The 25,732-nt window shown below is 38.8% G+C and overlaps 1 protein-coding gene across 7 annotated transcripts in view; it reads right to left on the reverse strand.

Annotated features, from left to right (window-relative positions):
- The window catches only part of tead1b (TEA domain family member 1b), a 53,538-nt gene extending 30,396 nt beyond the window's left edge, over positions 1-23,142 (reverse strand). For 3 of the 7 annotated variants that reach the window (XM_041980363.1, XM_041980346.1, XM_041980354.1), the window contains exons 1-3: positions 22,935-23,139; positions 22,338-22,474; positions 6,475-6,727 (exon numbers count right to left, since the gene is read on the reverse strand). In XM_041980363.1, the coding sequence (XP_041836297.1) occupies positions 6,475-6,631 (157 nt within the window). In that variant the 5' untranslated portion in view covers positions 6,632-6,727; positions 22,338-22,474; positions 22,935-23,139. Of the gene's footprint in view, positions 1-6,474; positions 6,728-22,337; positions 22,475-22,934 lie in introns of all 7 variants that reach the window. The other 4 variants (XM_041980321.1, XM_041980310.1, XM_041980337.1 and 1 more) reach the window with 2 other exon arrangements.
- Positions 23,143-25,732: the final 2,590 nt, after the last annotated feature.

Genomic DNA, 25,732 nt, shown 5'->3' on the forward strand with positions numbered 1-25,732 from the left:
GAATGCAGGTGACTCGGGGAGCCTGAGCTGATCCCAGAATTCCTCATTATCTGCCCAGCAGGGAGGATCAGGCCCGCTCGGTCTGTCTCGGAGCATGCTCGGACCGATCAGACAGGCCCCAGAGGAGCACAGCGCTGGGCCATCAGGGGCAAGCCAGGTTTGCTCATTATATCTAACTCATCCTTGGCATCTCTGCAAACCAAGTGCCACTTAGTTCCCACAGGAGGAGTCGGAGCTGGACACTGATGAGATGGCTGAGCAAACAGCAGAATGGTAATAGGAAAACCTTAACATCAAAAGACACATAGATGGAAACATATTCAACAGTTTCCTACTAAACATATATCACTGTTGGTCTTTTGCTGCCTGTGTACAATTTTTGGAATTAATATTTAAAATGATGACGTGATTAGTTTGCTGCTACTGTTTATCTGGAAAAATAAATAAATAAATAATGGGATACAGCAAGAGGCAAATCAGCAAAGCAGAAATATAAACACCAAAGTTGGTGTTTATATTTCTATCAAAACCATAGTCACGTCTTTAATAGTAATGCATTTTCTACAACTGTTACCATCTCACAAGTCAAAACACAAGCCATCCGGATGTATACTGATTGCACACAAACTACAGTGTTTATTAACGTATTTATTTATCAGTAGACAGAATAAAATTAAGTTCCTTTGTTTTTTTGTTTTTCCTTCAACCATAACAGAGAGAAATTCACCAGTGTTATCTAGCTTGCTGGGTAGAGCAAATACGTAACTCAATGAATAAACATACAATTTGAGTGAAGCGTGTTGTTTCACTTATCAGCTCTATTTCTAGGATAAATGAATGCAGCCTTGCACAGCAGGTGAATTATGCCATGGAGTCTTAGGCACTGGCTGAGGGCTAGTGCCCTCCATTATATTTAGAAAAAGAAAAAATCTGAGGCCATGGCATGTGCTGGCGGTACATTTTATTTAGATGTACTATCTTCCACTGCAGCCACAATTAGCCTCAGATGGTGGGCGCACGCCCAGCCAGCACTGGTTTCAGCACATCTGAAACCCTTCAGGTAAACACTACAATTGGCTAAGAAGCTGAAATTAGAAATTGTTTTGTACTCCAACACAGTTGCTATAGAGACTGTTGCTAATTAACTGCACTCTACCCTAGGATAACACAGGGCTTAAAGGCACTCAGGCCAGCTCCTCTGGTGATGAGCTGTGTATGGAACACTATGCCATCCCCAGGGTCTCTCAACTACAAAATACCTATCACTTGTTGCCAGCTTTCACCTCAGATGCCATGAGAGGTGTTGGGTGTGTGTGTGTGTGTGTGTGTGTGGTGGGGGTGCTCTCTGTGTGTTTAAACCCTACGGACTTAATTAACATTGCCACATCAGCCTCACTGTGGTTAGCTGAACCAAAACTTAAGACAAATCTCCCTTTTATACTTAAGACTAATCAATATACCAGAACAGAAAATTAATTAATTGGCAACTAATCTCTGATGGCATCCAAATAATGGTACTTTTAGCAAGTAGCACAATACAAAGCAAAATTCATATAGCTCATAAGTCTCATTCTTATGGCATTTATTTACATTGCAATGTTTTTTTTTCCCCTATTGAATTTTCTTAATAGAATCGCTGCCTTGTCTTTTCTTTCTCTTACAAAATACAGCTTTCATTCTTACAGAATTTTCATTATGCACAAGATAAATGTGAAGCTTGTATTACTTCATACAGACATAAATATCAACAGAAGGGTTTTACTAAGCTCAAAAAATCTTATGCTGAAAACTGTTACGATGCAGCTGTTAAGAATCACAATAATTAAGTTTAAAAAGGAGATACTGGGTGCTACACTATCTGCTGATCTAATCCGGCAAAGCAGGCTGAGCACCGCACTTGCGTCAGCAGAAGGGGGGGTGATGAGGTGACTCCTCCCCCAGTCGAGGCGCAAGTCCAGCCACACCTCACATCCCAGTCCGACCGATCCAGCCCTCAGAGCTAATCCTTGTCCCAAAGTCATGGATCTGATGTCCTGATTCCCCTTACCCCCCTTATCCAACATGCCAGAGGCTGTTCACCTTACAGACCTGCTGCAGATATGGGTACAGCCTGCCGTGAGATTTACACCATCTCCAAAGGACCGTTTTTTAAGGGACAGTGAGAGCTCACTAGACGCCGCTGGAACCGCAATGCTTTCCAGGGCATGGGCCCCTATCTAAGGGTGAAGCCATTCCAGGGTGCTCTGCCCTTCACAAAGAGAAGAGAACTCTTCACGGGGCACCCACTAGCTTTTCCAGGTACACTTGAGTTATCGCACTGGATGCCTCACAACGCCCATCTCTGCCACACCAGGTTCAAAGATCTGAACCCCGACCCGGACTTGAGTTGTTGGCTTCTGTGTTCCCCGCAGCGGCCCTCCTAATAGCCGCGGCATGGCCCACGCAGCACCCATTGTTGGCAACAACCGGACATGGGCCCAGCTGTCAATCAGTCACTGAGAAAACAGATTTAATGTAGAATCCTTTGGTACATATAGTTTATACAGTAGCTCATCCTACCCATTTTCTCATTAGTCAGACTCCTAATTTTAGGGTCACAATTATTAGCATGAGTTTGGGTTATTTGCTGCTGATAGGCTACACAAGCATTTAATAAAAGAGGTATTTTGCTGCACAAGTAGATTGTGATTTCAATTTATTTAAAGACATTTAATTTTTTCCAAATGACATTTGAAGAAAATACTGACTAGTGATTTGACATTTTACTTGGCAACACGCTGATGACTTGACATTCCACAGTAATTACCACACACATTACTTACTGTCAGCTCTGTGCTCGTTTGTCCTCTTAAAAATTGTTAGTTTCAGAGATCTTGCAGCATTACCTTTCAACACCTTTCTCCTCTCTTTTCCATCACCTGATTTTGCTCAGTCCCTCCTTTCACTTTTATACTTTCAATTTTCTCCTTTTCAAAAATCTTTTTATAGCTTCGTCAAATGATGGATTAAAAACAACCCATGAAAGCAGAGTCAAACTTTATGTTCTCTGCCATCTGTTCACACATCAACATATCAAAGTAATTAATGTCCATTATGATGATCAGAGTGGCTATCATTATTCACCATTTTGATTTTTTTTATGTTATTTGGTTTGTTTGTTTCTGCTTTTTCATTATACATTTATATTATACTATATACACACTAAGAGCTGGTACAGTTTTGCTGATTAGGTGTAAAAAGGAAACATATCAAAACATTCAACACATCTGGATTTCATAATCTAGCTTTATGTAGCTTGCAGTCAATGGTGTGTGCAGATGGGGCAAACTGTTTTACTTCCAGTCAGTACTGGTGTATCTTAAAATCACCTGTCACTTTGTAGGCTTATCCAATAAGTTGATGTCCGGCAAGACTGCCTTAGGAGATATACTGAAGTTAAAAAAAACACACACACACACCTGTAACAGTTGGTTACCAATACATCAAAGGAGTAAGAAAAAAAAAAAGCAATATAAAAACAGTGTGAGTCCAGACGTGTAAGATTCATGGCAAAGATTTACTGATATTTTTAAGAGTTAACTGGGAGTGCTCACTCAGAGAGGACTGTAACCATCGACTCTCCTGTTTGATTGTTGTCACGTGAGTCAAGTTATCTATTGCTAAATAACAATGTGCCCTACTATTTACATCTCTGTGCATGGATGATATTTAACAATCAGTTACCATCGCTTTTATGTGGTACTGTATTCTTACAATACAAGTTTATTCACAATATTTTGTACTTGTAAGACAGAGCCATTGCACTTTAATGCATTTTTTGGGAATTGTCACAGTTTATATCATGATGTGAATGGCACTAAAATGCAGTAACAGTTGCACGAGTGAGCATCAAGCACGTTCCTAAGTCAACTGTATATAATCCAGTCCAACTATATTCTGATGTTAAAAATATTACTGTCTCCTTAACAATAACAACAACAACAAGGCTTTTAAAGGTTGTTTTTTTTATTTTGTGGTGTATCTTCTTAGTTTTTAAACACTAAATTTATTAAAAATCCCTTTTCTATGGTTTTCATGCCATAGGAATGGGACACAGCTCAAGGTTTCTGCTATTTGTCAAAACCAAACTTTAAACAACCATGCAGTTGTCTCCTCAGTAGTACATAAAACATATGTATTTGGGTTTGATAGCTAGGCTTTTCAGTCAATATCAATAATGATTTTAAATACGATTCTAGTGGTGAACACATGAGTTCTTAAATGTAGCTCAAGAACTGGCTCCTCCCTTTAATTAGAGCAGCATATATAAGACACCGGCTGACCTCTTTCTCCCTCTGCGTCCTGTGATTGCTGTTGGTGGTGGTTGTCTTTGTTGACTCCTGGCTTGTCATCTGCCTGGCCTCTAAGGGTGGTGAGTAGGGTGACAGGCAATATTTAAAAAAAGCAACTTGTGGACTAATTTGTTGCTTTTATTTTGTAGGTCACCTGCTGCTGTTTTGTCCTGTGCCGTCTTGCCCACTTTAGTTTTTGTTTCAGTTTCATCACCATTTTAGCTTGGTTGTTAATTATAACTGTGCTTAGTTTATCTTTAGTTGTAGTTTGCTTTTCTTTGTCTTATTTTAATCTTATAAGTTGATCAGTTTGGCTTCATTCGTTCTGTTGTGGATTTTATTTTTGCTTTTCTTCTAAACCTCTGGGAGCCATAAGGTGAACGGTCTAAGCATTCATGGTTGGGAATCCCCACTTTGTGCATGGTTTGGCACACTGGGTACATGAGGGCTCCATGTTTAAGTTTGGAGTGTGGTTTGCTGTGAGAGTGGTGGCACACCTAAGCACTCCCTCCTGTAGGCTGCCCTCCATTGGTGGCCCCCGCTAGTCTCATATTTTATTTAGCTATTTAGATTTTAGCCTTTTTAACTTGAATAGAAATATTATACATTTCTATCACAAGATTCTCCAATCGTCCTGTGATGTGTGATTTTGTGATCTTGCGGATCCAGCTCGGCGCACTGCACTTGCGGGCACTACCCACCTGACACGCTACCGGTGTGGATTGACCCTCCACGGAGGTTGGAACAATACCGCGGCACAGCCGGAATGCGACGCACACACACCCTGTATAAATTGTGGGGTAGCAGCGAAGCCCAAACTTCCCTCTACGCGGCCACATTCGTCAGCTCGTCTGGGGGATCCCAAGGTGTGCTCAGGCCAGCCGAGAGATTTAGTCCCTCCAGCATGTCCTGGGTCTTTCCCGGGATCTCCTCCCTATACTACCCTATACCCGGAACACCTCACCAAGGAGGCGTCCAGGAAACATCCTGACCAGTTGCCTGAGCCACCTCTGGCTCCTTTCAATGTGGAGGAGCGACTCTACTCTGAACCCCTCCCAGATCACAGAGCTTCTCGCCCTATCCCAGCCCAGCTACCCTGCAGAGAAAACTCATTATGGCCGCTTGTATTTGCGATATCATTATTTCGGTCACTACCAACAGCTCGTGTCCAGGGGAAAGCCTGTTTTAATATTTTGTCTAAAAGAATAACATATAAGTAATGTTAGATAAGTGAATCGCATGCCACAATGTAAAAAAAAAAAGCTGGACTGGAACTGAAAATGTTTAAAGTCGGAAAAATGTTCTCAGCAAGATTTATTTGTAACTCCAGGGAAAATGAGTTTTCTTGCCTTTACCCACAGCAGAGGCTCAGCTTCTCAGGCCGCTTTGCTCTCTATGGGGACGGAGAAATTGGAGGAACAGACAGTGGGGAGGGAGCTCCAGTCTGAGCCTACATCTTTGTAGTCGCAACTGAGGGATTTCAATGCAACTCCAAAAATTTACATTTTGCTTGGCTGGAGGGGTCACATGACAGCTGCAAGCAAATGCTCTGAGGGGCTTGCTACTTTCACTTCACACTGACAGGCTGTGAGACAGTCCAACAACACAGAAAGAAAATATTCCCTCTTTCCATGACATCACCCAGCCAGGAATGGGGGGGAGTGGAGGGAGAAGAGGAGGCACAGCTGGTGGCAGCTGCAGTACCATCTGCTCCTGACTAATAGTTCATGCTGCTTTACTGAAAACTGCACTTCTGTGAACCAGTGTGGTTCTATGGTCATCACTGCAGTTTTCTAGTCTTGCATTACTCAGTGCAGCTATGTATAGCATCTTTTTCCACTTTAGAACAATAGTTTAGCTTTTTGGATAATACCTTTAGTGACCTAACAATAAAATTTAAGCTGTCAACAGCATGAAATCCAGACATAATTGCTCTTAAGAATAGTTATGCACTTTATCTGTTCCATTTCTTTGACAGGACAATAACTTCCAGGTGGCAAAAAAACTAACTTCAACTATTTATAAAAGAACAGCCATACATGAACAGCCTTTTCTTTCAAACTTTATTTTAATTTCCTTGATTTAAAAGGAGGGGAAAAAAAAACACCCATTCAGAAACTAGCACACACACATCTGTACTCACCATACATCTTCCCCTCATCTGACAGGATGATCTTCCTTCGGCCACATGGAGGATAGATAGCCAGGGCCTCTTGGAAGCTCTGTTCTATGTCAGGGCTCCACACTCCTTCAGCATCATTGTCTACAGGCTTGTCTGCAGAGTCGCTCATCCTCTCCATGTCTTCGGCAGGGCTTTCGCTGCCGCTCCAGCTGCTGGGATCAATCTTGGCGGTGGGGCTCTCCAAGCTGAAGCCTGGAGCAGACTAGGAAAAGACCTGAAATTCCCACACATACAACATAATCATCATTACCACAACAGAAGAGCAGAGATCTGTACACGTTGTCATTTGGGGACAAAATATGGAGGAGCAGCAGCCAAACAAGCTAGAACTTGACCAACAATGTTATTAACTTGATTTACAATAGATGTAAACAATGAAATGTCTTGTCTTAACCCTATTATATTCATATCAAATGGGGTTTTTTAATCATGCTTTTTTTGTTTTAAATCAGTCATCTCAACCATTACTTTTCATTGCTTTTAACTTGAGAAAAGTCTTGAAAAAGACTGTGGTTGTACCAGATAGCTTCCAGAAGTAATGTGTATAACTTTGCACGTTGTGTTTGGCATCTGTTTTCCTTCAATACAGGGAAACACTGAAATCTTTGAAAGAGCACAAAGTCATTCATAAAAATCTTTCCAAAAAATCTTTGTTAGAACATCTCTAATAGAAAAATCCTTTGTGTGGAAAAAACTACAGCTGAATGAATCAAGTGTCTACTATGAGAAGTAACACCCATAATCAAAATCTCATGTGTTGAGTGACTTTTTACTCTAGTTTTAACTCAAAAGCAATCAGAAGCAGACTGAACAGAAATGTCCCTGTTGTTGGTCTGTCATATTATTACTTCTTTAACACCTATAACTAAAAATAGTCTGTTTTTTAATTTAATTTACCAGCAACTTACTAACATTTCTTGCTGGACTTAATCTTTCCCCTCTTCCCAGACAACAGTTTCCTTCCTGAGCAAGACTCTATTCAAGCAGCACAAGCTGTCAGGAAGCAGGAATAGTAGCATATGTTTCTTCCAGCATGTCAGTTCATGAGAGGGAAAGGGGGGATGGGAGCAAGCTGTTGGGGGAAAAAAAAAAACTCACAGAGAGCAGAGAGGTTTTACTGAATTCCGTTTTTGTGTGCTGTCTGCTGACACTGCAGAAACAACTCACAAACTGATGAGGGAGGGGAAACATTCCCATTTCAACCACTAAAAGGCTGTGACTCTTTCTAGATGTGCGCCTCTCATCCCAGCCATATGATGAACTGAACTCATATAAGCATCCATCTTCCATTCAGAGCCTTATCATGAAGAGTATTTGTTTCTGTCCACATTAAATTCAAACACACCTCATGTCTGGACATGTAAATCATTCTTCATGACTTCTTGAACGGCATAAAATCACTGACATAACTTTCTCAAAAGGAAAAACAAATGTCACAGCTATACTACCAAGTCAATGCACTTTCATCAGTCGCCATTGTCAGACATGTTTGTACTTGTATTAAATATCTGTTTTCTATTAACACTTGCAACCAGTTACGGAATGTTTAGGATGATAAAAATTATACTTAAAGCAGTCTTTGATGGCTGTCCATCATGCCTGAATTATTCTTGCAGGCTGATGCTTTCAAATTCCTGCATGTGTGTGTGTTTTGTTTTTACCAACAATTGCCAACTTCACCTCACTATATTCAGCAAAGCTACAGCTGTGAACTAACATTCTTTTAGTCATTTTGTATGGAATATCAAAACACAAACTTATTAAATGGTGATTTAATCAGAGTATGCTGCACTTTTAAAATCAGTGCTGTTTATTTCACTGCAGCTACATTTTTTTCAGGGAAGACCACTCATCTACCCATAAAACCTACCTATATTTATTTGCACCATTTTAATTTAACATAAAGTATTTTAAATATTCTTGTTTATTTAAATCTATCTTTTCATTTACATGTTATAATATACATACAGTTGTTTGCTTCAAAACAGAGAAGACATGTTATTCTGTCATATATATTTAGAAAAATGCCTGTCATATCCTATGTATGTATATATATATATATATATATATATAAATAAAATATATATATATATATATATATATATATAAATAAAATATATATATATATATATATATATATATATATATATATATATATATATATGTGTGTGTGTGTGTGTGTGTGTGTGTGTGTATATACACACACACACACACACACACACACATATATATTATATGCATACATACATACATACATCAAATAAATTTTGGATTTTTGGTTTCAGTCTGTCATGCATATTATTGTAATGTGATTACTCTGTGAAATTAATACATTAAAGTTAATGCATTAATACATGAACAACAAAGTTGGTCAATCCAGTAATCATTACTGGATGAAATGTATTCTAAAAAGTTTGACTAGTTGTCTCTTTGAAGACCAATCAGAGGTTTTAAATAACTGCTTTTATGAGGAATGCAGATGAGAGATAAAGGAGTATTTACTTAGTTACCAATATTATATTATTTTATGCTATACAAGCTTCCCCCAAGTTAATTAACACACAACTAAGTCTTTTAACTATAAATCTGGTGCTTACCTGATGATACCATCACTATAGCAACAAGCACAAAAGGCCACAATGAAGTCACCAATGTTGGTCAGTAATTCAGGATAAGCAGGAGCTAAAAGTCATCACTTCTATTTTAATTTGTATGTACAACAGCGATTAAACCACTGAAACAAAGTCAGTATTGCTTTGGTTGACAACCACTTGTTATGTTTCTGTAAATGCTATAAAAGCTTCCCAATGAGTGTCAATGGATGTAATACATGAAAATTAAGTTACACAGGAAGCTTAAGAAAGGAATGAAGATCAATACATAATGCCTTCCCATGTAGGAATTTGTCAATGCCATAAAATACTGTTAAAAAGAGTATTAAAGAAAAAGAAAAAGAAAAAGAAAAGGATGTATGCAATAATACCTTAAGACCCTGTGACTTGTTAAGGCCAATACTTCTTCCAGTAGCTGGCCAAAAATAAAAAAAAATTAAAAAAAGAGAAAAATCATTATCTGAGCACTTCTACCAGGAAGGGTCCCCCATGTCCTACTGGTGAAAAGAAAAGACACTACGTCAACTAGATGCTTTTGCTGTGTGAAACATCTGAATAACCTAGCGGTTGTCAATAAGGATGGTCTCTTAGTGCTTTAGAATCTGCAGTCTAATTATGTCTGTCAAAAGAAGGTATGAATGTCACCCATAGAAACACTTGTGGCTTAGAAATAATTGCATACTTCTGTCTTTGCAGGGTGTACACCATAGAAATGGGCTTATTTATGAGATGCGGGAAAAAGATGGCACGCAACGAGAGAAATGAATGCGGTAGCTAAGCAGAGTAGTAGGTGTGACATGGAATTATGGGGAAATTACACTTGCCGTGAGATTACATAAACCACTCACCAAGCTGGAATCCAACTCCTTAAATTAAGAGGAGCCATTTCACCCATCAGACAGACCAAGGTAATGAAATAGCAGATGAGAGATCTCAAATGTAATTTTCCATGCGGAGTTCTTTTGTGTCGTTATCTCAAAGGGTGCAATAATGATTCTGTGAATGACTTTTGTGGACCCCATAATGGCCTACAGCAGCTAAGGCCGCAGTGTGCAAGATTGTAATTACCATGCGATTTCAAAACTCAACATTTTAACATGTCGTAAAGACATATTCTGGCCTTTTCATAATTATAACAGCAATGTCAAAATTACTCCCTTTTTCAACACATGTAATCAGCTTTGAACGTTAAAAATAACAGATGTTATTGAAATTCCACTTTGTTATTTAAAAACAAATTAATTACCTTGAGATTAGCAAGTTTATGGAATAAAGTCTTTGACAGCAGGTCTTTGAGGTCCTTGAGATGCACTTCTATGGTCACACCAAATAAAACTAACCAAATATTTATTGAGTCAAAATGAATTCAAAGCATTTCAAAATTTAGTTGAGACACAAAGCCCCCATTTAAAACTAATCAAAATTCGTTTAAAATCTAGGTCCAAAATTTAGTTTTTAAATAAAATTGAGAAAATTATGAGCTTTTATTGATCCCAATCCACTTCCAGGACTAAATCTACAGTTTTATTAAAAAGAACAAATTAAAAAAAAAAAGAAAAAAGAAAAAATAAGATCCTGAAGGTCCTGTAAAGGCTTGAAAGCTTACTTATGCTGCCACTGTTTCTGGCAATGGCCCAGTATTTTTTTCATGTGTCTTTGAACTGGCGTACTTAAGTGCCGTGAATCTGTCTGATATTATCTCAAATCTGAGGCCTGCATCCAGCAGCCCAGCAACCGTCAGGCCACTGTGGGATCAATCTTTGTTTGAGATTGATTTACAGGTTCTGTCAAAGCAACCCTTTCTACCTGCCTCAGCCTGGAAAACGGGTAACAACAATACGATGTGGACAACATCACAGACACCGGCAGCTCAGTGGATAGGCATAGATAAAGGTCCTCTACTCTGAATAAATAATACATATATATATATATATATATATATATATATATATACACACATATATATACACACACACACACACATATATATATATATATATATATATATATATATATATACACATACACATATATATATATATAAATTTAGCATTCAAACCTGACATGTAATGAATACTCAGAGGACATTTGCCTATCAAAAATTTGCAGTGCATTCCAGGCAGCACACACCCATGTACACAGTAGTGTGGAGTGCGAGCGGAACACATAAAGCTCAGGAAATTAAAGCTGTAAATAAAGGTCCGTCAGATAAAGGATCTCCTGACAGTTATGAGAGAAGAGCAGGCCGAGGGCTGGCTGCTGGCTCATCCAGGACGCGTGCGGACGGGCATGAAAAAAAAACAAATCACAGCGATGAGCATGAAGGCCACCATTTGCATTTGGTGCTGCCAATTCACACAGACTTTCATCTCTTTTCTACTGCTTCTCTAGCCATTGTTTATTCCCTCGTTTAGCTCTTGTATACCCTTTATTGTCACCTAGCTGCCATCTTTTTCCTCCCTTTCCTTTTTTCCTGGAAACTCCCCACACCACAGTTGACTCATCTATTAGTGTCCTTAAAATGTTGACCATAATGGGAAAACTCGCAAAAAACTAAAAAAAATCTTATCTTTACTTTGATATAATTTACACCCAAATATTTTCTAAGCAATTATTTGAAATACAGACAATAATTATTAAACAGGAAGTTTTCATCTTTTGCACCAACAGGATTTGTTTTACTTTTATAGGATTTTTCCCCCTTTAATTTAATAAAAAGAGCACATGAACGGTGTGAAATTAATTTCCTAAAAATATAATTAAAATATATATATAAAAAATATTTAAAATAAAAATAATGCTGATGACACCAAGGTCAAAATGTGGTTACTTCTGATTTTAAAAAGACCAAGATGGTGACAGCTTAATTAACTTAATTAATGGCTTAATTAACCACTGTAAATGGCACTCAACTTTTCAGTCCAAGTTTGGGTTATTTCGAGTCCAAGGTTCTCTGCTCATTACAAACACATACATAAATGATTGCCATTAACAGTGGTGAGTAATGAGTAAACTGGTTTCCAAGAAGTGAAGTCCAACAGTGGGTGAAGTGAGCCTTTAATGGGAGGCAAGTGGTTGATGGTTCAAAGGCCTGGTTGTAGGCTAAGCAGGGAGGCAAGGTTAAGGCTCATCAATGTGAAGGCAAAAATCCAAAACAAATCCAAAAACAAATCCAAAAACAAAGAGCCAACGCTGAGGCAGAAAAACAAGGTCACACAGACAAAGGTTGAAAGACTGTGGAGAAGATGCTGGATCGCTGGGCAACTGGGATCAGACAATCTGGCACTAGAGGAGTGAGGAGACTTAAATGTGTAACTACCATGCTAATGGCCCTTTCCCACTCGTACCCACTTAGCCCAAGACATCACCCCTCCCGATTTGTAGGTGTTCCCATCAGGATTTTTTTTATATATGTTTACCACTTACTCCGTCGAGGTTATGAAAGTAAAAATAGTGATGTGTCGAGATAAATTCTATTGGCCAGAATTTGACGTCATGGGATGAGTCATGAGAGCAACTCCTGACCCTGCCATCTTTAAACCCTTCTTGGCTCTTGGGGCCCTCTGGCCACCCTGGATGGCCGCTATCTGGTGGGGTCGGCAGCTGCCGATCTTGGCCTGCTTCGGTCTGTGCCCCGTGACCATGGGGGGCTCTGGCTAGGGCTTTCCTCTGCCACCCGCTATGTGGGTCCGGGGTGGTCTTCATGGTGGGGTGGCTTAGGTTCGTGTTCCGGGATAGCTGTTTATCGCTCGGGTCTCTGGGCCGCCCTAGTCTGCGCCTCTAGCCTCCGTAGAGGCGTGGTCAAATTTGCACAATCACACTCATCTCTGATCACTCCTCATTCTTCATATTCTGCATGCTGACACAGTCACTGAGTTTTTTCGGTGGGTTTATACACTAAGAGCTACTTTTGTTTAGGTTTTTTTGTGTGTATCTGGTACTTTGGTTGTTGTTGTGATGCATGTTTGTTTATTTATTTATCTTTTGTTGTCTTGGTTTTTTTTTTTTTCTTTTTTTTGAACTCCTGATGATTGTCAGCTTTGATTTTCTGTAAAAGCTGTAGGAAATTCTTTGTTGTGTTTCTGTACAGGTGTAGCTGTTGGTTGTCTGGTGTGTTGGATTGAAGGGTTGCTGCCTTCTGTCTACTGTATCTTTGTTTCCTCCTTTTTTCTACTTTCCTTTTTATTTCTCTTCACTATTCTCCTTTTTCTTTCCCCTCCGGTCAGGTTAAAATAAATAAAAAGAATGAATGAATGAACGAGAGGAGCCTTACACCCATTAAGATCCCCTTGGCAAAGCAAATTTGTTTGGCACAACACAGCAGCCACAAGCGTCTCAGTACCGCCTTGTCGCAGCTCTCAGCTAAACATACGAATGAGTATTTTTGACAGAGCATGTGTCCAATACGAGTCAAGCTCAGCAGTTCAGATAGGGCCAGACAGAAAATCATACATGGGAGCAGAGTAAAAGCTTCTGGTAATTTTCTAAATAAAAGCCCCGTCCAGATTTGCGCTCGCAGAACTATGTAAACATTACGTTATTAATCAGTCAGGGGGTTTCTTTGTTTTATATTTTCATCATGGATGACGAGACATTTATCCAGAAAGTGGAGAATCACAATGTTCTCCTGCGATTTTGTGACCTCGCAGATCCAGCGATGCTGACTACGCTCATGGGTACCCCGCATCTGACACACTCCCGATGTGAATTGACCCACAGCGGACGTCCAAACGTAATCCTGGTGCAGTCAGAACACAGCGCACACGGACCTGGTGGAAATTGGGGCTTAGAATGGGACCATACCGTATGCATATTGCTGAGAGTAAATCTTCTGCACATTATATAATAAGTACCGCTCAAGCAGCTGACTATTTTGGCCAGGTTACTCAACAAAACATTTTAAATCTCAAAAAATTTATTTTTTATTAAAATAAATGTAAAATGATTTCTCGCTCAGTCACTTTTACTGGTCTTTCTGAAAGAAGCCATGAGGATTAATGCAAAATTAAATTAACTTAAAGGTCCCATATTATGCAAAATTCACTTTTTAATGGTTTTGGAACAGTCATACTGGTCCCCCCGCATGTGTAGGAGACCCGTAAGTGTGAAACTCTTTCAGGCGCTCTCTCTCCCCCCTGCTCCACCTCTAGGGAAGTAAGCGCTGAAATGAGCTTGTTTGAACGTTATGACGTCATAAGGGACAATAACCACTCCCCACAGAGCGATGGCCCCGTCTACCGGCTCTCAAAGCCCGCCCTCTAAAAATCACCTAGCGCCCAGTGTTTTTCCCTCTTCGGCAACCCTCGTTAGCGGACATGGCTAAGCGAGAGAAGCACTGTTCTGTTTGTGGCTGCATAAATGAACACGAAAACGTTTTTTTACTTCCATCCACTGAACCCACGAGGACTGAGTGGATTAATTTTATTTTTGGAGGAAATGTACCCGGAAAACTTCCAAAGGTTTTGCATGTCTGTGGCCAGCATTTCAAAGAGGACTGTTTCCACAACATGGGGGCATGGAAAGCAGGCTTCGCCAACCGTTTGAAGCTGAAGCCAGGTTCAATACCAACTGTCCGTGACACAGCTGGAGAGGTAAGAGCTGGCAGTTATTTTATCGTTTCGGCCTTATTAGTCTGATAGCTTGAAAATATATTAACCTGTCAATCACCTCATGACGGGCGATGCGATGGGCGGAGCCAACAGCTGAGCTGCTCCACCAGGGTTCCGCCCACCATAAACGGCACATTTCTGAAGCTGCTAAAAAGAGGGAGGTGAAGAGAAGCCGCTGCACTCAAACTGAGGGTCGATTTGTCCATACCATGGCGGAAATATTTCATTTAGATATTAATGAATGGTCTCAGATTGGGAATAAAGTGTATAATATGGGACCTTTAATGTCTGAAAGCCATTAATGTTACATATCTCATATGTGAAAATGGCTGAAGACCACATATGCTATGATAAAATAATAATGAATGAATGTGTACACAACCAGAAATACAAGTTAGCAATACTTAAAATCAGCAGCTCCTCGTTGAAAATGCCCACTGTGTGGATACATTTAACAGCCCCAACACAGAAAAATAAAATTTGGACAACACAGCTCTCCACCACACTCTCCACATCAACTTCCCAGGCACAGCCAGCATGTTAATGTTGGAGGCTTACCCTCCACACTGTCTGTGCCTTGAATGAAACCAGGACACCTTCAGGGCAGAGAGGCCCTCCCGGATCTGTCTCAGCCATGATAATACAGTGACCATTAATAAAAGGTCTTGTGGGAATATAGTACAAGTAGTAGAACATGGAATATGGTTCCTGAGGGAATAAATAACCCATATTTGAATATAAGCCACAAAATATACACAGTTTTCCTTAATGAAGTGACCATGAGCTTTTGCTCCATGGATTTCCTTTTACTAGCGAGTAGCTGAGCCCCACTGTTGCCTCTATGGTCAACACAGAGAAAGGAAGTCATTGAAGCCCAGATTTCCTGCTTTCATTGTGGTTAAGAGTTGAAAATGTTTAAAGTGGTTTCAGAAACTGACTCATCAAACGATTCATGGAGTACACATTGCTTTTGTGTGTTACCATGAGGCAGCTCATTTATGTATCTTTTTTTTCCCAAATAAGAATAGGAGAAAAATAACATTTCCAAGCATCTAAAAACTTATGAGGCACTACATATTAATAATGAGTGGTTAAGACATAATGGAGTTGAAATGCCTGTTTCCACAGCAAACGACTGAAGTTGCCATATGGTAAACATTATAAGGCTGTAATATTAAAGTGGTATGACTTCAAAAGAAAGACTCAAACATTTGGAGCTTTCTTTAAAACCAGAAAGGCCTAACTTGTTTTTTTTTTTTTTTTTCTTTTTTTAACTGACAGTCAATGCTGGCTACTACTAACAACAAGAAGGTTTAAACGTAGCCTTCCATAAGTATACAATAAGAGAGAGAGACATAGGGTGAGAGGGAGAGAGGGAGAGAAAGAAAAGGAGAGTTGCTCTAACTAAGGCGGTTGACAGGGCCAAAGTGCATTCAGTAGCTGGCAGTCATTTTATGGCTGCAGTACTGAAGCAGATTTACTTAGATGACGTCAGTGGCTTTGAGCCAGTTTTTCCTTTTTGGTGGCACTCTCCGCTGGCCTCGGTGGGCTCTGCTCAAACTGCTGAGCAGCAGCGCATACTCTAAAATTCCCTTTCTAGCCCAGGGTTTACCTCAGGGCACACACTGTCTGGGAGCCTGCAGGAGCGTCTCTCTTCTGCTTGATGTTTTGATGTGATTTAACCAGTGGTGCACATCCCATCTGACCACACGATTAATGACTCTCCACTACAATTCACTTACAAACAACAGATCTCTTTATATGACAAAGAAAATATTATGACGTAGTACCTTTTTTTTTTTGTTTAGTTCAAAACGCTTAGACAAGCACTTCTAACAAAAAGAAAAAATATACATTGTTTCACAGACTTTTACACAACAATGTCCTGTTGGTGCATGTACGATAAGCAATACTGTTCAAAAACTAATGACCGAAGTTTTTAACTGTTGAAAGTAGGGATTTCACAATTTTTTAATTTCACAATTAATCCTATTATTAAATGCCATGATTAATCAATCCTAAAGATGACTCAGTATCTTCACTTTACATAAAAGATCATGTCTGAACCTTAACTGCAAATCAGCTCAAACTGCAGTAAAAAAAAAGTTATTTGATATATCAAATGGGTCATCCTGCAGCCATCCTCTACATGTAAGGCTTTAAAACTATCAAGAAACTTTAGAAATAAGAAGGATAAAAGTTGTTATTGGTGGATTCGGTTTACCACTGTGACAAATCTACGTGCCCCAAAATCAGCTTCCCTTACTGAGACAACGCAAATTCGTTTTAATAACTTTGTTTCTGGACATCTGATGATGAAACTCTAAGGTCCTGTTTACATACAACACTAAGACAGTAATAATCAAAAGTTCTGTTGCGCTCTGGCCTTTCATTTACTTAGAGTAGATAAAACCGCAAAGAACGGTCTCTTTCTTGTAAATCAAGGCGAGTCCCGTCAGCATTAACTGGAACTGGAATATTTTGGTGAAAATGACCTAATTTCATGTCTTCTTCGACACACTTAACAGGCGAAAACCACAACAATAACGGCGGACCTCCGTGTCATGTTTGTTGTGCTGTTTTAATTTCTTTGGTCTGTTGAAGCAAAACCTGTTTCTGGTAGAACATTTATGCCATCAGTGAAGACGCACTGGTTACATGTACCAGATAACTAGCGGTTGGCACGCAACGCTTCTGTTGATGTGTTTTCCAGTCTTATGAGGATGTGCTGCACACCTGGGTGTATCGTTGCAAAGTTCCCCTGCCAACTAGAGACCTTGCATGTGGACTTCACTGTTTCTATTCCTATTTACGTTTTCCCCTTGCACAGAGACAGTTTTATTCCGCTGTTATGTAAATGATTTTTTTTTTTCAAATACACTAATAAAACGTTTGTGTTTTGCATGGAAAGATTTGGTGTAAACAGGGCCTAAACGTAAGGCTTGAAAACCAGAAATGCAATAAATAAGGAGGATAGAGTGGTTTTTGGTGGATTTCGTTCACCACTGTGACAAGACACCTACTTGCCCAAAATCGGCTTCTCTCGCCAAGATAATGCCAAATTCAAATTTTTAATATGGCATGAGTAATAGCTTTGTTGTTTGAGTTAATGCACAAGAAAAAGAAAATGTGTTATTCTACAGATTAATCTGCACAAACACAACAATTCTGACAGTTCTAATTAAAACTTAAAGACCTATATGGAGTGTTTATGTGATTTTACACATTTATAGTATTGGATAATAAAGTAACGCATAATAGTCGTGGTTAGGGCTGGATGATATAGAAAAAAAAGCATATAGATAAAAAGAAAAAAACTGATCGTCATTGATACTTTTCGATAATTATCAAAAAATGTAAAAAATCTATTTTAAGTGCAGACCTGGCCATTTCATGCTATCGGGTCCTACTTTTAATAAAGAGCACACAAACACTGAATTCATATTCAGCCCTTCATTCAACCATTTTTTAAACCTTAACTGAAAGTTTATAAAAAGAAAAATAAATTAACTTAAGCTACCTGAGTGACGTCAGTAAATACTGACAAAAACATAAAGAACAGACTATAGTGACCAGAAATCTGATAAATAGGTATTTAAATAACCTTTTGATGAAAATAAATAAAACAAACAAATAAATGGAATAGCTTCTTCTGGTGGGAATGGCAAACTACTAGTTTTACAGCTAATTTCCACCGACCTCCAGCATGAACACGTTCAGCAGGTCAGATAGGGCCAGACAGGAAATCAGACCCGGGAGCAGTGTAAAGCATCCGGTAAATTTAAAAATAAAAGACCTTGTGTAAATTTGCAATCGCTGAACTATGCAAACATTAAGTCATTAATGGTCAAAGGGTATCAGTGTTTTTTTCTCCCCCATCGTGGATGACTAGACATTTCAACAAGAACAAAAAAACAGTACAAACAGATTTTGTTGACGTGCCTCAGAGATTAGAACAAAACCGCGGCACACGCAGATCCAGTGGAAATTGGCCGTTAGGTAGCTCAGAAAGCGGTAGCACCAGGTTACCATGTAAACAAACAGCACTCAACAATAACAAACTCTAGACAAAAATCAACTCACTAATCAGCCTAGAATTACTTTTTTTCCCCTCACCCCCAACCTCTTGATAACATTTTCCTCCGCCTCTCCTTGCTGCGACATCTTTTGAAATACACATGCTCTCTGGGGTGGTTTGAAAGGGGCGGGGCTTGGTGACAGAGCGCGCCTGGTTCTGCGTTTGTAATTGGTTGGGAGGAAGTAATGACATGATAGGCTGTAATGAAAAAGGAAGGTAAGCTGTGTTTTTCTATTTAACTTTTTAATCGACCCTTTTTTTTTTTTTTATCGCACTAAACATCTATCAATCTATATATATTGTTACTGAATTATCGTCCAGCCGTAATCGTTGCAATTGTAAAATCGTGATTATATGTCTGACAATCGTACCAAGAAAATCTGTAATCGTGACATTCCTAGATGAAAGTGATGCCTTTAATCTGAGCCATGAAAATATCAAATCAAAGACTAATTTAAGTGTTATAAACCAAAAGTCATTTATTACTTCATTAGTGAACTCTAGTAAACATAACTCCAACTGCATATAGTTCTGTTTACATTGAAACCCCAGCAGGGTGAAAAATAATCTTATATAATCTAATAATTATTAAATTAAAAAACTTCTTGTAAAAATGCCATCCTAATAAGTTAAATACATCACTGCTCTTTAAAACATCTCCCAAGCAGTGAGACTGGAAGGACTGTATTTCTTATTAAACTAATTATCAAAAAAAAAAAAAATCACAGACTATTTCAAGTCCCTGTGAAATTTTGCTAATTATGATGGCTGGTTGAACACAGAGTTTATTTCCCTTCTTTTGTGAAAACTCTTGGTTTGATTCAGATTATTAGTGCTGCCTTATTATTCCAGGTCACTGCAGTTACATCTGCAATGCACTTCCTGTTATCATAAGTAATTATGGTCCTATTTTGTCATTACTGTATGTAAAGCATTCACAAAATGAAAGAGAGACATGCAGCCTGTGTGCATTATTCAAGCTTATAAGAACCTCATCACTAACAGGAGAAAACACCAATACTTGCCTTATGATACCAACAGCAATGCATTGGTTTAAAGTCAAAAGACAAATGTCTGGCCAAAATGCAGCTCTCTTAAGGTTACCAGAAAAAAGGAGACTGATTTGGCTCCAAGAAGTAACAGAGTCCACTCTGTGCTGCACAAAAGCACATTATTCTGTCCACACTTCAGCACAGATAAACTACACTCTTTGCAGTCCTGCCCTCTGACCTCAGCAAGGAATAGTGAAGGAAGACAACCTGAACAAAGGGGCAATAAATCTACTGGAGTGATCCCATTTCATTTATCTCCACCTGCTTCTATATGATGCAATGTGACCTCTATGATTTTTCTTTATAATACATTTCTAATCTTGATGTACTAAAAAATGTTGGCCAACAGTCATCAGAGCTCGTCTGTGTTGAACTCTTCTCAACACTGCAGATAAAGCTTAACGTGCAAAGCTAAGCCCAGACTGAAAACTTTGAGTTTCAGAGGTGAAGTCCCACTTACTCACTCACTCTCGATCAAACAAACACAACAAGCTATTCTTGTACAAATGTTATGCAGGCTTTGGTCCAACAGGTCCAATGGTTGCATAAGCTGAAGACAAAGCAACTTTTTCTTTTTCTTCTTGGCAAGCAGATTTACACTGTGACATGTCTGGGATCCTGCTTGATTGCAGTCAAGCTGTTCTCCAGGAAATTAAAACAAACCATTTAACATTATTTCAATTTCTAAAAAGGCTAAAACGTCTTTTCACATAGTAAGAATCTGCCGATTTACATTGAATGTCAATTTACTACAGTAAAAAGTACTTCCTGCAAGTGACATGAATGCACACTAGGAGTAACCAGCTGCTTTTACATTTATTACAAAAAGAGGGGAGAGGCTGAGACTGCTGCAGAAAAAAAGCTTGTAGTGATTGAAAGTGGATTATTTGAGCATTTACAGATTTTTTTTTTCAGCAGTTTGCATTAGTCGTTCCTTTCAAGATGTTGATGAAAAGCTACTGAACCAATCGTGTATCTGTTCAGCTGGAAGTGATTATGGCAAAAGTGTAAAAGCTTACAATGAGATTACATTAAGTGTTCTTTAAATTACCCTAACCCAAACGAATCATTTACAAAGATAGCCGTCACACTATTTGAGCCATGTCAACTAATTCTTGATGAACCATTGTGAAAAGCAAAATCCCACTCTTAAGTGTCACATAACCCTCGGTTACATGCCATACAACGCATCACAGTTACCTTGAGAAATGAGACTTTCCAGTGCCCTGTCAGGCAACGACATACATGCACCCTCTCACCTCTTTATTCCCCCGCAGTTAGTCCTACTAGATGGGCTAGATCAAAGATTTTTCTAAATCCATGTGGTGTATCTCTAATATACACACTTTCTAGACTTGAATCAATTTATTTTTATTCACATAAATATTAAACTAGAAAAATATTAAATGTGCTCAATTGTCAGTTTTGAGGAGTACAAAAAATATTAAACTAATCGTGTAAAAATATCAAGTTTTAAACCACTAGAATTTAAATGTATTTGTGAAGACCCTTTTAAGACTTGAAAGTTAGAAATAACATACAAAAGCGTTAAATCAGATCCAACTTTGACCTTAATATGTCTACTGTATCTATATATAGTGTGTCATTCATAAATCTAATATTTTGCATCATCTTAACAGCTGACTTTAATGATGGAAAAATGTCTTGGGAAGGTTCTGGTTATTTGGTATTTTTTAGTTTGTGACAATATTATGTTTGTTTGTGTTGGCATATTGTTGATTAAGTTATTCCCTTGTTTGACCTTGTGTGTTTTCCTGCTTGGCACACAAACTTGAAACACAGGGTAACAAAGTGGAGAGAAAAGTCTGGTACAAAAGGGAAGATCTTTCAATAAGCCATGGTGTATAATCTAACTTTTTTGTAACTTATCCCCATACTTCCTTAGTGTAAAAAGCAATGTTTTCCTGTGAATCCACCAAACGTTACGTGGATTAAACAATAATGAGGAGTGAAACTTTGTGGCACTCTAGAGTTGGAGGGAGTTCAGTTTTAGCTGAGCAGGCATTTCCCAAAGCAGAGGAAGGAAAGGGAAAACAATGAAGAAGCCCCAAATAAAAACTCCATAAACTCCACTAAGCTGCTCCAAATTTAAATAGATCGACGTACAACTCTTAATAACTTAATTTAATGACCTGAGGCAGTCACCGTCATAAGTTCAAGCTATTTTCTTCAAGCGCTGAACAGATCACAATATGTTTTATTGCTGTTTTAAAACCCACAAATAATCACACAACTCATAAAACTGTTTAACTGCGTTGTTTTGTTTTGTTTTTTTTTCTGTCAAACCAGCAGTGTTTGGACATATGGGACGACGAAAAAGAGATTTAACATAAAAAAAATCGGGAGTTTCGGAAAAGCTTCGGTTCAGCTGATGTCGTTTGTTACAGTAAAAACATGGAGAGCGGCACACGGACTGCTGAGACAAATCACAGGCGTTCAAACATTTACTTACACGCAAAACTTCGATTTGCGGGTGAAAACAGCGCCGTCAAACGTGCCGAAGCAACAAGTCTCCCCTGCGATGTCTCTTTCCTCGAGGTGGTCCGAAATTGCTCCAGCGAAATCTCCAACAACTCCCGGCTGAGGCAACTACGAAGAGGAAAACAGAAACGTTTTCAATCGTCATCTTGTCCAAAAAACTGTAATTCGTGCTGAATGTTTTTTAGTTCATCTCCAATCCCACTCCGAGTTTCCGCAGCTTGACACGGGGCAAACCGCATCTGAGGCTTTTAATGGGGGGGCGTACGACCAGGCTTCTTCTTTTTTTAAAAAAATGTGAAAAATGTCAAAGATTTTTCGCTGCCGTGTCAAAGCTATGGGCTACAACAGTGTTCAAAGTGAGCACCCTGTTGCAACAGCGGCCATCTATCCCCGCGAAGGAAACAAACCACCTAACGTTACTTTAAAAAAAAGATATATATAAACTAAAGACCTAAATATGCCAGCATTTTAATACAATGTGCAATATTTCCCAGAAATATCTAAACTAACCCCCTTGAACAGAAGTCTGCAACCAGTTTGAATATCTGCAACTATAATGGAAACTTACCTCGGTATTGATATCTCATTTACAAATGCCCCTTTTCTTTTGATATTGTGATGTTACTGGGTATTTTGAATACTATGTCAAGTTATTCTGGTGTTTCTGGGCCAGCCAGGAAGGTGTAGGTGAATCGCTTCGCGCATTGACAGAGATGCGAAGAATGCACGGAATGAGAGCAGGAATGAAATGAACGCAGGGAGCGAGTTTGCGCCGGGGCGGAGCGAGAGGTGGCGTCATCCCGAACCCAGCGGCCAGCAGCCAGCCTGGGCAACAGGCAGCAGCGGCGCAGCGGGAACCGAGAGGGAGGGCACTAAACATCCCGGGAGCTGACGCCTTCAGGGACACAACGAAACTCCGAATTTTCAGCTTCGCAGCCCTTTAGTTGTAAAGTAAAGCTAGTTATGACCCAACACCCTTTTGAAGTGGATTAGGTCACGGATTACAAGTTTGCTATAAAGAACCCAAGCTGCATTTGGTAGATGTTTAGAATGAATACAGACACACCTTGAAGGTTTAAAGGTAGCATCCTTACAGTGTGGCAACAAAACTTGATATGGTAGAGTATGTTTGACTGCAAAAATGAACTCAGGTTCATTTTAAACCATAACTGCTTTAAATAGCCATTCGCAGTTTCACTGTACCGGCCTAAATACCAGACTAAATATTTATTTAGTGTATACCAAAGTAAATCTATTATCTGAGTTTAAGTTTATGATGCCAGTTTTGTTTATAGGGACTTAACTAACATGTTTTTTTTTCTTGTTTATTGTTATATTTATAACTATTTTTATTCTTTTCATGCACACAGAGAATGAGAGGTTTCATGTCTAGATTTTAGGAAATAATGAACTGACCATTATGTTAAAAGCAAAGCAAAATATGTAAAAGCAAAAAGTCAACATATATTTTTTATTAGCAGTGGTTTGCTTAGGATGATCCTTCATTATATGACTTTAATCACTACAAACATATATACTTAATTTATGAAGAAAAAACTTGCTCTGAGCCAAATTACAAGTTTTATTAGTGTTTTTTTCAGCATTATTGGTCATTTAAATTTGAATGCACATATGGTGGTTTGATGACTTCTCCATCCTCTTCTTAAATGTGAACAGTTTAGACAGACAAATGATAAAACCCGTGTAGGCAGTTGGTGAGATGATGCTATTCAAATGTTGTATTTTGATCAAGAACATGGTAGTGTTGCTCTAGAACAGCATACAGAAATGCAGCAGCATTTACTTGCACTTGGGCATCTGAGGTTCACACAGGTAAAAGTGAGTTTAACCTAAATATTTCTTAGAGTTTGACTGTCTTTTTATGTAGTGTAGAGCCATAAGGGTGGCAGCATATTATAGTAAATTAAAACTAAATCTAACCAGACAACAATGTTTCTTAACAGAGGTAATAGGAAAGTGTTCATTTTATAGTAGTGCTCCCAAGCATGCAACATGGCTAACACACTATAGAGAGACTAAGAAACAGTATTGGTTTTCCCATTCCACATTGAGATGTCCTTGGGCAAGACACGACAAATGTATGTTAGAGGGGAAAAAACACTGTATAGGCTGAAAATAAAACCAGGTATACTAAGCAGTGAACACAGCTTGTCATGTAAAAGCACTGTGAGCGGCCATCAGCACTAGAAAAATACCAGAGTGTATTCCATTTATCATTTAAATATGCCACATTAAACAATAAAGCAAAGAAACACCATCCTTCATGCGGTACAGCTGTGACTTGTGCCACTTATGTAATACCATAACTTCTAATCAGCAAAATGCAGGTCACAAAGGTGCTGCAGATTTCTTTTTTTCCATTTTCAAAAAAGAAAAAAAAGATTACTGTGATGGTACAGAACGCCACAATAAACTATGTAAACTCGAAAATATTGTGTCACAGTTTCTATGCCATCTGCAACGTCCCCCTGGGACACACACTGCTTTTTTAATCACATCTTTTGTTCATTCTTCACCACTCAGGGCTGCAGCATTTCCTACAGGATATAAAAGCAGCAGCTGACTCTGCAAGACTGGTTCATTTAAAATGAAAGAAAGGGAGAACAGAAGGTGTTGAAAACAGGCCTTCATACTGACTGGGTGGGGAGTAACTTGTGTGTTGTGTGTTTAACTGTGAGGTTAAACAATTTGTGGCCTCCAGCTCATATGTAACATACAGATATGGAAATATCTTGAATGATTATGGTATGATATTTTCAGCAGTTATTTTCCCTTGAGAAATCTGTAGGCTACTTTAATGGAAGATTTTAGTTGTAAGATTTCTTGACTCTGTCATACAATAAACAATTCAGCTAATTCAGGTAAGATGCATGCATGTCTAAAACTACTTCCATATCTGTTGTGCACCAAAACATAAACACATTCAGCATTGTTTCATAATGATTGAGTTGGTCATACTCAAAAGTATGACTTCAAACACTGGTATACAAAAAACATAGTCATGGACAACGGTACAATCCTGTCTGGGCAAGACAGGGTTGTAGAAACCATTAGTAACCAGTGTTTTGACACAAATCCCTCAAAAGAAAGGCCTGTATGAAGATGGACGGCTGCTCTTCTGAGGACATCCATCAACACCTTTTAAGATCTGTCTGTGCATGTTCAGCTGGGAGAGACACAGAAGATGCACAAGTTTAAAAGGGCATTGTCTTTCCATTTTGCATGACTCTGTTTTTCTTATTTCCTCCTACTTTACAGCAGCCACATTCAGTGCAGTTGTTTTGTCAGTGGTATTATCATTGAAGGCAACAATTTCCAACAAATTAATGAGCACTGAGACAAAGC

The sequence above is a fragment of the Melanotaenia boesemani genome, chromosome 1 (assembly GCF_017639745.1).
Source record: "Melanotaenia boesemani isolate fMelBoe1 chromosome 1, fMelBoe1.pri, whole genome shotgun sequence".
In the NCBI taxonomy this organism is placed as follows: domain Eukaryota; kingdom Metazoa; phylum Chordata; class Actinopteri; order Atheriniformes; family Melanotaeniidae; genus Melanotaenia; species Melanotaenia boesemani.